This window comes from Halichoeres trimaculatus, unplaced genomic scaffold (genome assembly GCF_033239565.1).
Source record: "Halichoeres trimaculatus isolate MK-OKI-2021-1 unplaced genomic scaffold, fHalTri1.1 fHalTri1_scaffold_16, whole genome shotgun sequence".
Classification (NCBI taxonomy): Eukaryota; Metazoa; Chordata; class Actinopteri; order Labriformes; family Labridae; genus Halichoeres; species Halichoeres trimaculatus.
In genome coordinates, this window is record NW_027437194.1 from 24,718,721 (window position 1) to 24,732,788 (window position 14,068).

Below are 14,068 nucleotides of genomic sequence, written 5' to 3' on the forward strand. Positions count from 1 at the left end.
TCTATTCTATTCTATTCTATTCTATTTTGTAGAAGTTAATCTCAAGGCGAGTGCTCCTGTCTGTGCCATGCTCATGTAATAGTGGATTTATCCCACTTAGTTGGGTCATTTTGGACCGAAACGTGACCACAGTGAGCCAAAATCTGTTTCTCATTAGATTTGTCATCTAGGAGGGCTAAAAAACAAATTTAGCCAGGGTGTATTTTTTAAAATGGCAGGGAAGATTTTTTGGAGTCCGAAATCCAAAATGGCTGTTGTGGAAATGGTCTTCTCAAAGGATCCACCTACAATGATGGACAATGCATGTTTTCAGACCTTATTTTTGTTAAGAAATACATATTTCAGGGTTACATAATGATTCGACCCTATTTTGACCTTCAAATTCAAGATGGCTACCACTTTTGGTGTTTTTTTAGGGTTTTCTGGGGGGAGTTTTTGCCATTTTGGGGGCTTTTTTTTCTTTTAGTTTTTGTTACAGAGTCTGTATAAGGTTTAAATGGAAGCTCTGCTCATGACAAATTGAATAATTAACAGTAGAAGTTCACAGACACAACATCTGAAGTCCATAAAGTAGATGTTTATGTGCAAACAACACTTGTTGATTACCCATTTCCCATTCAAAAGGACTATGCGGCTATGACTTTTTAGGTCTATATCACAATTTTTTTGGCTATATTAAATTCTTTTGCAGTTTCAGACCAATGGAAAGGAATAGATTCCTTTTTTTCTCTCCCATTTAAATGAATGGAGATTTACCATCACCATGGAAACCACTGGAGCAAAGAGAGATGTGTGATGTCACAAGGAAAACGCAGGCCGTTTTCAAATTTGCCTTCTACATACTGTGTATGAAAGTAGTACATTTTCACCGCCATTTTAAAAAATACACCCCGGCTAAATTTGTTATTTAGCCCTCCGAGATGACAAATCCATTGAAAAACGAACCTTCACTCACCGCGGTCACGTTTCTCTCCAAAGTGACCCAACTAACTCTTGACCTATACCAGCAGCATATAGTGTTTATCGTGTGGGTATTTGAATTATTATTATTATTATTATTATTATTGTTGTTGTTGTTGTTGTTGTTGTTGTTGTTGTTATTATTATTATTATTATTATTATTATTATTATTATTATTATTATTATTATTATTATTATTATTTAGTTATTTATTTATTTATTTTTCAAAGGCTGATGTTGAAGTGCAGGGTGGCAAATTTTAAAGTTTTAAAAGAGGAAAGTAAACCCAGAGAGAGTCTCTGCACTTGCAGAAAAAAAAAAACATGAGATTCCTATGTGCAAAATCACATCTCTGAAAAGTGTGTTCACAAATAAAGAAAACGCATTCTGCACACTGGAGTTTTTAATCCTCACCCATGTTGAAGATGTGTCTCCAGAGAGCCTCAGTCCATCGCTGCCTGTCTGCAGGTGTGTGTGTGCTCAGTGTGTAGGTGACGTCCTCTCCTTCATGTTCTGTACAGATGAAAATACTCTGCCACTGGTCTGGATCTGGGTCTGATAAACACACCAGGGTATCCTGTAGAGAAATACACACACACACACTTAATCATAACCTTTCACAGATAACCATGTTCCGCTTGAACACACGCAGTAAATTACCCAAGGAGTGTTTTCTGAGAACCAACCACAAAGATAACACATTACCATCAGCCTCAGTGCTTTGGTTGGCCATCTTTACGATAGCTGTCATCCTGACTGACAAAATAATTCAGCAAGTTGTCGACAGTTTGACAAAAGCTCAGAGGAAATCTGCAGCCAACACAAACTCCTCTGTGGAAATGTCACTGTCTGGGGTTTGAAGATGATTCAAGGCTGCAAACCATTTGTGACAGTTCCCAGGCATCTCTAAAATAGATCACCCTGAATCCAGAATGAAGTCTGAGAAAAACAAGAAAGTTACCAGTTACCATAACTGGTCTTTGTTAGCTTACAGCAGGAAGTGACTATGTACTAGATGTGCCTCTGAATGAAAACTGAACTGTATGACTGAATCTAAATTTTGCAAAATGAAACTGAATTTTATACTTTTATATTTATAGTTATAGTCTGCAGAATTTTCCTGGAAAAATAAAATGTCAACTTTTACAGGAATAATCCTGCTCAACCTTCTCCAACAGGCCTCTATGCATGTGTGTCAGTGCCTGTGTCTGCCTCAACCCTCTCCTCTGCCTGTATGCTGATGTTTTGGTTGTATTGGATAACACATCATCCAATCACAGAGCCCCCATGTTACTTAGTCTGTTGATTATAACAAGAGCTAATTAGGGCAGCTATGATAGCGGAAGTAGCACGGAGGAAGATAGACACAACCAACGGCAAACAGATGAAGTTTTTTCCTGAACAAGGGTGAAACTTGGCCTCACTTTCGCTCGCTATCTGGAACTTGAAGTGCAGCTTGGGACAAAGAGGGATGCAAGTTGGCTTTCTGCTAACCAGGTATGTGTAAAATAACAGTGATTAGCTTGTGCTAACATGCCCAGTCAGATGCACGGCTCTCCAGTTTCTCCAAATGTGATGCTACAGGTGGTTGTTGAGCTAGTGAGAGTGTTCAAGTAGTTCCGGTCAGGGGCTGTGGGTGTGAGCTGCTGCTGATCTAAGGAGGTCAGACTGAATGTAGTGTTTACTAACAAGTAACAAAAACTCCTGCAGACCTTACCTTTTAGAGTTGAATTAGCAAGTAGGTTAAATACAATTTCAAGGCAAATAGAATAATTTTGAAAACATTAAATGTAATTTCAGATCATACTTTCTAATTCAATTTTAAAGTAACATGAGTTTCCAGTGGCACAAATCTCAACCCATAGTTTTTATAATTTAGTATTTTCAAAAAAATATATATAAATAAGATATCATATATATATATATATATATATATATATATATATATATATATATATATATATATATATATATATATATATATATATATATATATATATATATATTTACATTATTATTATTATTATTATTATTATTATTATTATTATTGTTGTTGTTGTTGTTGTTGTTGTTGTTGTTGTTGTTGTTGTTGTTGTTAATATGAGTGTTGTTCTGCCGGTGGGCCTTTCTGTGTGCAGTTTGTATGTTTTCCCCGTGCATGCATGGGTTCTCTCCAGGTCCTCCGGCTTCCTCCCACAATCCAAAAACATGCTCACCAGGATAATTGAACTCTCTAAATCAGGGATCTCACACCCGTGCCATGGAGGGCCAAGAGGCTGCAGGTTTTCTTTCCAACCAAAAACTCCACCAGCTGATTTCACTGACTACTCCCTGCTTTCTGCTTGAAGGTGAGGTAATTATTGAAATCAGCTGGTGGAGTTTTTGGTTGGAAAGAAAACCTGCAGCCTCTTGGCCCTCCATGGCACGAGTGTGAGATCACTGCTCTAAATTGTCTGTAGGTGTGAGTGTGTGAGTGAATGGTTTTCTGTCTCTATGTGTCAGCCCTGCGATTGACTGGCGACCAGTCCAGGGTGTACCCTGCCTCTCGCCCATTGACAGCTGGGATAGGCTCCAGCCACCCGCAACCCTGAACAAGATAAGATGTATAGAAAATGAATGAATAAATGAATAAATAAATATGAGTATAACTACTATTCCCTGAAGGAGAGGAACAAGGTACAACACATGTAGTATAGGATATCACGCCCCATATGATATGTGTTGTACGGAGTGAATCAACTGAAAGAGAACTCCTCTTTAGTACAGACACGTCACTGTTTTATGCACTGAGTCGTCTTGGTGGCCTACGAGCATGCTGTGAAACAACAGTGATACTCTGCTGCACTCATTACTTGAGATAAACAGCAAAAAGCTCCTTTACCAATATATTTGCCTTCCTGTGTCTTAATTATGACTACAGGACAACAAAAAATCAGGAAATAAATCAGAAAATGCTTCACAACACATTCTTGAATTAAACAATTGACAGCAAATGCTGTACTCAAGTATTATAAACAAAGTTTCTATTGCTTCATGCTGTCTATATATCCATCAGTCCAGATTCTTCAGTGCATAAAAGTTGCACTTCCAGCAGCCACACACCCAACACCAAAACACGACCTGTCCTATGAAAGGTGATGCACACCTTTGTGGCAGGGACCTCAGTCCTGTGTAGATCTAAAAAGGTAAATCAATATAACAAAACAGATTTCATATTCAGGTGATTTTACTCCAGTTTAGATCTTATTATGAATCCTATATTTCCTGCTGAGTTTGTTTCACAGAATGATGTTAAATTCTGCGTAGCGCACCTTTAAGTTGAAACAAAGTCCCTTAAACAGATCATCTGTGAGGGATTTTGGTAGAAATTAATTTTTCTAAGAGAGTATCAAACATTTTAATCTCAGCTGGCTCAGATTCACAACAGGCTCTCCTCAGAGGAGCTCGGTCATTAATTCAGCAGTGCTCTCTGCTGGCCTCGGCTTGTTATTGTAATCAGCGTGGACAAAAACCTCCAATGAATCCATCTATTTATTCATGAGACTTTTATTCATTATCACCAACCTTTCTGACAGGGATTACAAGTAAAGGCTCGTCCTCAGACTCCAGGTCCTCTTCAGTCTGATAGCAGAGAAGACTGTGGCCCCTGAGGACGCCGTAGACATTTTCCCAGCAATTAAGGTCCTCTTCAAGCTGAATGAGAGCAGGGAGTGAAGTGCTGAGTGAATAATAATGTGAGACTACATTCTGAATCATTACAAGGATGGATTTTTATTTAACGTCTGCTCACCTTGAGCTTGAGTTGGCCCGTCATGACCGGCTGAATCATGCAATGAGGCTGAGCCGTGAGGCGGCAACACATGTTCCCGTACAGAGGCAACCAGAAGGGACTGTCCTCTGGAGAACAGAGAGATTACAGATGTGTTTACAGAAAGAAGATGAGGGAAAGATTCAACAAAGACAGAAGAGGACTCACCTGTCGCTGCTATTGACAGGTCATGAGTCTTGAAACCTTCCTTGATGTGTTCAATTGTCAGAGTTGTGTGAGCGAGCAGGTTGTACTTCGGCCCTCTTAGGATGAAAAGTTGAAATTAGTTCGTAAAGTTTAAAATATTTCACAGTCTGTCTTTGTTAAGGAGTTGTCATCCTTACACTTTAGACATGCTGGAGGATAACGGTGGTGACACACTTCCATGCCCTGCAAACCCTGAGCCTATCACAGATCCACAAACCGCAGCGGACTCCAGAGCGGCTCGGATCTTCTTCCCCGAGGAGCATCCTAGAGAGCCCCCCAGGTAGCTCACTCTCCTGGGCCCCAGAGTCCCTGAGGAGAAGTCCTCAACTGCACTGCAGCTGTAGAGCTCCACACGCAGCTGAAAGCCTGGACCTGCCTCCTTACTGCACACACAGACACACACAGACACATGACACATGACGGAAAAAGGTCTCATGATGATGGCTGGAAACTAATCCTAAAACAATATGTCAATAATAATAAAAAGAGACTCACAATATTATGGTGTCGTCAAAGCAGATGTCAGTTAACGTCCTGTCCACCATCACCATGTCGGTGTCGTATATCTCTGTGCCACACTGCAGCAGGCAGAACACAGCGCAGCGATGAAGCTCTGCAGGTCAGAGGAACAGGGTTAAAAACTGAAATGTGGAGAAGAGGTCAAACATTTCCTGTTTGCATGGTTTGACATCAAATGTACCCTCTATTTCTGTTGATATTTTTATAATAATGGATGAAATATGCTAATGGAAACCCTCTTTGACCCCAACACTGATTATCACTGTTAGACACACAGTTTCCACCCTGTCAGATCCTCTTTCCTCTCTGAATCCTTTTAATGTGATCTGAGACCTCCCGACTCACCTCCTTTGTTTTTGAAGTACTCAGAGTCTTTCCACATCAGTGGGATTCGCAGGTCTGCAGAGTGTAAGTAATAAAATTAGTCAAATTTAAAGCAGAGTTTAAGTCTTTGAGTTTCTGATGAGGTGTTTAGTGAAGTATCACCTGATAGGGCGATGTTTCCCAGACATGGAACTACCTCCACAGACGGTCTGCAGTAAAACAAATATTTTTATTATTTATTTTCACAATGCGTTCACACCAACAGACAGGCAGCACAGGACAGAATGTTCAGACGATAAAATAACAGGAACGCTGTGTCACCCAGCACAACAGTGGCAGGAGTTACAGCCTAAAGGTGAGGAAAGGTTAGAGATGTCTCCAAAGGCTGTTCGTCTCCCAGAGTCAACTCACTGTTATTTTGGAATCACATCGTTTTTTTGCACCAATCAGGAGCTAAGCTGAGGGCAGAATGAGCCCTCACTGGAAATGTAAAAATCCTCAACACTTATTGTTTTGTTCTTCCTCTTTTGTTCTTCTTAGGGCTGCAACAAACTTTATTAAAGTTGTTTATTCTGACAAGCTGCATTTTGTTTTCTCCTTGCTATTTGGGATAAGTAAAACCTAACAGTATAATAAGTAAACTTGGTCTTTGTGCAGAACGTTACTGTCTCTTATCTTTCTTATTTAGTTATTAGTGTTATTGTACATAAACACGCTGCTTTCATTTAGAAATATTGGATATAATTTTTACCTTTCTCTGTTGGGAGCTGCTGTAGAAGTCTTTTGCACATGTTTCCTCCATCCTGTTTTCACTTACATGAGTTTAATGTTGTCATTTCACCTCAAAGTGACTTGGGCAGTGTCCCTAAATGTGGCTTAAAGGTCAAAGCTTTATAAGATGAAGTATCATGGGTCTGAGAGGAAGAAAAGTTATGTCATCATATGAGTACACAGGGTCCCAGGGAGGATAGCTTCGTAGGAGTCTCACCTTGTGATCTTCTCCGTGGTACTTGTAGTTCTTTAACATTAACCGGTAATGTGACATTGTATATTTAGCTTTATGAATCTGTCATGCCAAAGCGTTAGCATTATAGCTATATTTATCATAGCTGAAGTTTAAAAAGAAAATAATGTTTGGCTTACTTTCTGCACTCGTTGGGATAAACCACTAAAGTTGAACTCTTTTAACTTCTGTTGTGGCTGTACTTCTGTCATGTTGTGTTGTTTGTGTTGATATACATTTGATAGTAAAAGAAAAAAATCTGCATTCAGAGTAAGAAAAAATTTGCTTGTCAGGTTTCTGTCTGAAGAAAAATAGACAAAAACATTTTTCTTATCCCATTTTTTTTTTTTTTGCTCACTTCAAGCCTACGTTTTGTCTTTTAATACCTTGAAATAAAACTCTTTTATGGACTGAAAACAGTATTATTAATTTTTTTATTTATCTATTTTTTTGTTTGTTTGTTTGTTTGTCTTTTTTTTGTTTTGTTTTAAGAAATACACTTGCTGAAATTGTAGTTTTTCTGGCGAGTAGACCCCTGGTTAAGGTTTTTTTTTTTTCTTTTTTTAATTTTCTTTTTTCTTTTTTTTTTCTTTTTTTTTTTAAATAACACTTTTCTGGCACTATGTTTTTATTTTTTCCTGTCAGACAAGATGAAGATGTTTACCTGAGACTTTGTGTCTTAAGCTAGAAAAAATTGAGGAAAACCACATTTGTGTGATGCTTGAATGTTTTCAAGGTAAAAGTAAATACAAGAGTTTTTAAATGGTGTTCTTACAGATTTGCGTGCTCTTATTTTGGAATGATGATAAGTGTGTGTACTCCTACAGAAGTATAAAACACAGCACAAGTGATAAACCAGCACATCAGGTCAAGTGCTCTTGAACTTAGAGACCTGAAAGTCTAAATGAGTGGATTTTTCTGCCCCCCAGTGGCTAACAGTAGGTACTGCAGCATACAGAAACCCTTACAGAGAAACTGCTCATCGTTCCTTTAGTCCCCCCTGCTCTGGTATGAATGTGTCTGTATGCTCGCTCTGACCTGTGCTCCACTCCGTGCAGGATCTGAGCTTTCCTCATCCTCTGCAGCTGGCTCAGCAAGGCCAGAATGCGGGTGTTGCAGGTGAGCAGGTTCTTGGAGGCCTCCAGGGCCTGCTCTCTCCTGGAACAGTACTCCAGCAGCTTACTGGCGCCCTCACGCATCCTGACCTCCTTCTCAATCTGCTTCAGCACCACTTCATCCTGTCCCCAATGGGATGAACAAAGCACACTCCATTAATTATCAGAATCAGGATTCAGAATCTTCTCTTTCAAACAGAAAAGCAGCTAAGAGAGTTTGAACGATGATGAAGAGAAAAAGAAAAAAATTAAAAAGTGAAAACATGGCTCAGTCTGACTTTAAGTGGTAATCCCCTGACTCTACAGAAATTCATTCTACAAAGAAAATAAACCAGAATTACTTCCAGTGTTTTTAGATCAATCACAAACAGCAGGTCTTTGTTTCCTGAGATAAATTACTCTGGCTGATGAGTAAACTCTTTGATTCCCCTAGTCATGGTCCCAGGATAATTTCTCCTCAAATTGAGATTCTGTTACCAAAGTGGTTTGGAAAAATGTTTTCAAAATGATTTTTCAGTGTATTTTGAAATAACAGGAAAATATTTATTCACCCAGACAAAGTTATGGCTCTCAGTCTGTCTGATGAACTTACTCTAAATTATGCACAGTCATTGGTTCCAGACAGTGTATCCTACAGTCTGACCTTACCTCACCATCCCCTGATGCTGTGAGGTTTAGTCTGAAATGTCTCCACAACAGTTGGACCGAGGTCCATGAATATTAGTTAAAAAGAGAAACTTTTATACTCCCCTCCAGATAAATTCTGATCTCTAAAACGATCCCTCGGCTGGTCTAAATACCAGGGAAAGGTCAGGGTTTGGGTTTTGTGCCAAAGCTTGGCCTGAGATGATTTATCTTAAAAATGAATCTAATTTCCATCAACTTTACTTTACTAACGACCCGTATTTGTTCTAGAAGTTTGAAGTCTATCGATGGCTCTGCCATACTGAAAAAGCTGAACACAAACTTAGCTTTGTATGAGTGAGGATGAGGCAAAGAGTATACTTATATACGGACAAAACTAGGGAAAAACTTCTGTAACTGTAATTCATACAGTGTGTGCTGATAGAGAAATGAGATATTCAGACCAAATTAATGCTTCGAACCAGGCTGTAGACATTTGCATGTCTGTTGTAAAGATCGGCTTTATGAATGGCTGCACTGCAAAAACTGAAATCTAAACCAGTCTTATTTTAGTAAAACAAACTTACTTGACACAATATTTTTCACGTACACCTGACAAGTACAGAAAAATATTTTATTTCCAAATATTTCAAAGACAAAAATGACCATTAATTACTTGTAAAGAGCAGAAAGTACTATGATTATTATTTTAGGAAAACTGAAAAGCAAATTTCTCTAACTTTTCTTACTTACTTAGATTTTATGGATTTTATTTTATTTTTTCACTTTTCAAACAATTCAAGTGGAATTTCTGTTTTGATAGTTTTTTTTTTCTTTTAACAGAAATAAGACATCAACACTTCGGTTTTAGTTTTTGAAGTGTGTTGTTACTGGTGTTTCTGCAACCAGCCTCTGGAGGACACTTGGAGGATTGCAGTTTTTGACACTTTGCTACATGAGTTTCTAAAACCTCGATCTCATCAAAATGGTAAAAAAAAAAAAAGAAGAAGAAGAAGAAGAAAAATGTTCTCTTAATAACCTGATGCTTATAAGATTTATGTTTTCTGCTCCCTTGAGGGTTATCATTCCATTACAGGCATCTGAGGCTGTATTTTGGCCTCTTTTCAAAGTGGCTGCTCTCATAAAATCATCCATTCACATTAATTCAGGACAATTATTGCTGATTTTCAAGAAGTTACAATTAGAATAACAACTATGTCATTACTGATTTTAAAAATATATATATTTTCTGCATTGAAAGAATGGATATATACCAAGTAATGCAGTGTTTATTTTTCAATTAAATTGTGTTAAAATGTTTGTATCAAATTCATTCTCCAAGGGTAATGTGCTTTTTTCCTGAGCATTCATGCAACATTTTTATCATGTAATCTACCACACAATTCTTTTTTAACTTAATTAACTTTGTTAATCAATAAAATACCATCTTCAAATGCATTCTGGGTACTTTTACAATAAAAAATCCTCTGAAATCATATCAGCTCTACTATCTTTATTAATCCCCGAGGGGAAATTGCTCAAACTCCAATGAAAAAAAAATAAATTCATTATAAAAAAAAAAAAAAACTGACCAAAAAATCAAAATGAAGAAGAGAGAAAAATAAAGCATATTGAAAATGTGCTGGATGGCGACACAAGTGACAAGTGGAGTAGTTAACAGAAGATGAGGATGAGGAGGATGAGGAGGATGAGGGATCGACTCCTCAGGACATGCATGAAGATGAAAGTTTATAGAGTAGTGATGAGGAAGGACGTCAAGATGAAAGAGTAGCCCAGACAAGCAAAGGTGTTGAGGTCCAATCAGCACAGGATGCAACCAAAAACGAGTCAGTGAGGGGTGATGCAAAAAAAAAAAAAAAGAATTTAGACATAATGAAAAAAATAATTATATTATAATAATATTAAGCTTCATCTGTTGAATTTATCGCATGTGTTGAAAAAAACACAGAGAACAAGTGTGACCGGACACCACACAGCAATATTTTTTTGTGGATTTTGCTAAAAGAGTGGATTTTTTGTTGCATCATGTAATGATACACAAAGCTCATTTAGAGATGGGAGGTTTTCAGTAGACCCTGTTGTGCATTCTAGGAAACTTTGCACTATGATAAAGGACACAGTGAAACAACAAAATGCCAAACACTACAGCTGTGCTGATATCTGTTGACGCTGAGGCATTAAGAGTTGACTGTTTTAAACCAGGTGACCGTCACAAACATGAGCCTTGTGACTTTTAAATACATCTGATCCGTCAGCTGGGAACACCCAAAGCAGACCTGTTACATAAGGACCAGATCCTCATGGGGTGTCAGAGTTAAAGTGGAGCCTCAGACTAATCTCTGGACACACTCCAGCTGTGTGAGCTATGAGACACGTACAAGCTCCAGAGGACTCCAGGTGAGGACTCCAGGTGAGCCGGTTCATGAGGCGCTCATGTTTTGATTTTTAGCTCACTTTACCTTATCACTTCCTGTCTGCTTGTGCCGGACTAAAGCGGATTAGTTATTCTTAGATTAGTTAATTAAACAACAAAGTGTTTGGAGCAAAGAGCAAACTGCAGAGTCAAACAATACAGGAGGAACTTGTTTTGAGGAGTGAGTGTTAATAATTTATTATCATCATTTATTATCATTTATTATCATTTATGACGTTGGTCATAATCTTGAGTAAAGTGTCAACAGATCATAAAATAATCATTAAAAATATTATATTCTACATTGCCTTTCAAAATATATGTGTAAGTGTGGAGAAGTAACTTTAAATAAATCAACTATCTAATAATCATTTCAAAGACCACAGTGTTAAATGTTATATAAGACTTTCACAGTGTTTCAAAACAGCTTTATTACACAGGATTACCCATTGGTTAATGTCACTCTGTGCCATATTAACATACCATACATGCTAAAGAAAGTACAGATTAGGGATCAAAGGCTCATGGTACAGTTCAGACATGTTTCCTGAGACTAAGCTGAGTCCTTAAAATGACATAAACTCTCATTTTGTGATGCAACTTTTATTTCTATTTAATTAAAGGTTGTGTTTTGTAAATTATCCAGAATGAACCCTTCAAACTAGGTTACTCACCAAGCTCATAAATTTCATGGAAGCTATTGTTGTGATTTTATTGTGACATCTATTTTTTTGTATTCAGTTCTGGGAAGCTGTTATGGTCTAGCTGTTACCTCAAACTTCCCAGCAGGTTCGTCTTTAAGCAGGTAGCCTGGGTTTGAATCCCACCTGTGGCCTCTTACTCACAGGTCCCTCCTCACTCTCACCATGTTTCCTGCTTTTTCTACTGTCCTGTCCGATCTGAATAATAATATAATAACAATAAATACAAGAGGAAAAAAATCTTTTTGAAGTCCCATGAGAAAACAGTAAAGGGTTCCTAAACCTGATGAGTGTGTTTGTTTAAAGATGGATCTTCTAACAGATCATGTTAATAAAGGTACATAAATGAGGGATACATCAATCACATTTTAACAAACTTCATCATTTTGTTTTGGTTTTGACTTCTACATCCCCTGAATCATTCCTGTCATAAAAATATTTTTTTCTTTCTAAAATCTGAGCGCCCAAAGTGAAAACCTTAAAACATTTCTTTCACATCATTTAAATTTAATGTACACAAAAAGCCAAAAGTAAAAAAAAAAGACCAAATAACTAATTGATGTAATTCAATAGAGTGAGTTTGATATTTAGTCACTCCATGCTTTTTTAACAGGCTTAAAAAACTTAAATAATTTCCTCTCCTCCAATGCAAAAACTGAAATCAAATCAAATGTTAATTACCTTTTTTTTAGAAAAATTGTCTTGTTAGACTAACTATAAGCCATACTCATCCAAAGAGTCCAGAAAAAATGTTTTATTTCAAGATATTAAAAGACAAAACTTGTGCCTGAATTGCTTCTGAGTAGAAAACAAAACTTGTACCGGTTTGGTGTCATGTAAAAGACAGTATTCTTACCCCATTATTACAGCATTTCAGGCATGATTTTTGTCTTTGAATATCTTTAAACCAGACATTTTTCTGGTCTCATCAGGTGAATGTGGCTCATATTAAAATCTGATAAAACAGTTTGTTGCAAAAACAAGAAATAAACACCTGCTTAGATTTTAGCTTCTGCAGTGACCTGAGTTTCATCTACCTGAGGATAAATAAATGATTGTTACTATGAAGGCTGTCACTGTCAGTAGTTTATTGTTCTGGTCCCAGGACACTAGCTTGTAGTCCTGTCTTTGTTTAGGTGAGGGTGAATAAAAACAGTTCTTGTATCTGGAGGATTTATCAAACAATAAAAGTGACTGTTTTCTCACAGGTACCGTGTTAACTTTATTATCTTTGATGTAACCACAAACAAACATAATCATAAATAAAACATACCAACATCCATCCCTGCACCGCCTACAGCTTTGACTCTGAGCTGAATATAAAACACTGACCTGTATGTTATCGTTCATGATCCTTCTCCTCAGGGCCTCTCAGGTCTGCTGCGGTCTCCGTGCTGTCAGCAGGACGTTCAGTGAGCGGACTGACTAATCTCACAGCTGAGTGAGAGTGTTTGAAGAGGACAGAGCAATTAGTTACTCAACAGAGAGATCAAAACAGAATTAAGCGTCACTACGAGAGGTCGCTGCAGGAGAGATTAGAAGATTCTTAAACCCTGTGGACCTTTACTCCGGCCACTGTAGCACGTATGACACATGATCACTCACAGCGGCTTAGACATTACGTGAGAAAAGGAAGCTTAGCTTCAGCAGTGTAGATTAAAAAAAAAAGCGAGGTGTGTAATTATCAGTTTGGTTATAAATAAAGACAAAGAAAACAGGCTTTTTTGCAGAAACACATAACAAGAGATGTAAGGTGCAATTACCACCTTTAAACTTGTCAAGAACACTCTACAAAATAAAAACTGCATCCCTGCACAAACTTTATCTGTGCTCATGTAAATAAAAAACTTAAGCGCATTATTTTGTTGCTTTGAGCTCCACATTAAATCTTTTTCTGCACAGCTTCACGTCTTTGTCCACATCACTCGTCTGAAGGTAACTGTGAACCAACGGACATAGATCTGATAAACAGGATTCAGCCTGGCTTCACGCTGCTTCTTAATGCCAATTAATTGTCTCAGACTCTGCAGCAGGTGGTGACAGTTGATTGTGTCAAATGTCAAACCATGATCTAAGAGTACATGAAGAAAGAGAAGAGCTTTGTCTGCAGCAGCTCAGAGATCCTCAATCTGGACACATCTAACAGATATGTTTCAAAGAGTTTACAGGATGTTTACCTTTTTGAAGCATCGCCTCTTCTTGTCTCGTTCTTGCCTGATGGAGGATTTCAGCAGCTCAACAGTTCAGGGTCTCCTTTGTTCTGTTTTTCATTTCTTGATGCTCCAAATGTTTTAAATGGGGGAAAATTGGGTTTGCAGGCAGGTCAGTTTAACACCTGGACTCTTCTTCTTTTACTACAGAACCATGATGCTG

General features: G+C 37.7%; 1 protein-coding gene across 1 annotated transcript in view; it reads right to left on the minus strand.

Moving 5' to 3' along the window:
* LOC141805788 (rhotekin-like) overlaps positions 1-13,109 on the minus strand; it is a 29,006-nt gene extending 15,897 nt beyond the window's left edge. Inside the window, exons 1-10 of the mRNA XM_074690979.1 lie at positions 13,028-13,109; positions 7,860-8,059; positions 5,981-6,027; positions 5,840-5,893; positions 5,471-5,588; positions 5,113-5,358; positions 4,937-5,031; positions 4,751-4,857; positions 4,525-4,653; positions 1,375-1,537 (exon numbers count right to left, since the gene is read on the minus strand). Of these exons, the coding sequence (XP_074547080.1) occupies positions 1,375-1,537; positions 4,525-4,653; positions 4,751-4,857; positions 4,937-5,031; positions 5,113-5,358; positions 5,471-5,588; positions 5,840-5,893; positions 5,981-6,027; positions 7,860-8,059; positions 13,028-13,045 (1,177 nt within the window). The 5' untranslated portion in view covers positions 13,046-13,109. The remainder of the gene's footprint in view (positions 1-1,374; positions 1,538-4,524; positions 4,654-4,750; positions 4,858-4,936; positions 5,032-5,112; positions 5,359-5,470; positions 5,589-5,839; positions 5,894-5,980; positions 6,028-7,859; positions 8,060-13,027) is intronic.
* Positions 13,110-14,068: the final 959 nt, after the last annotated feature.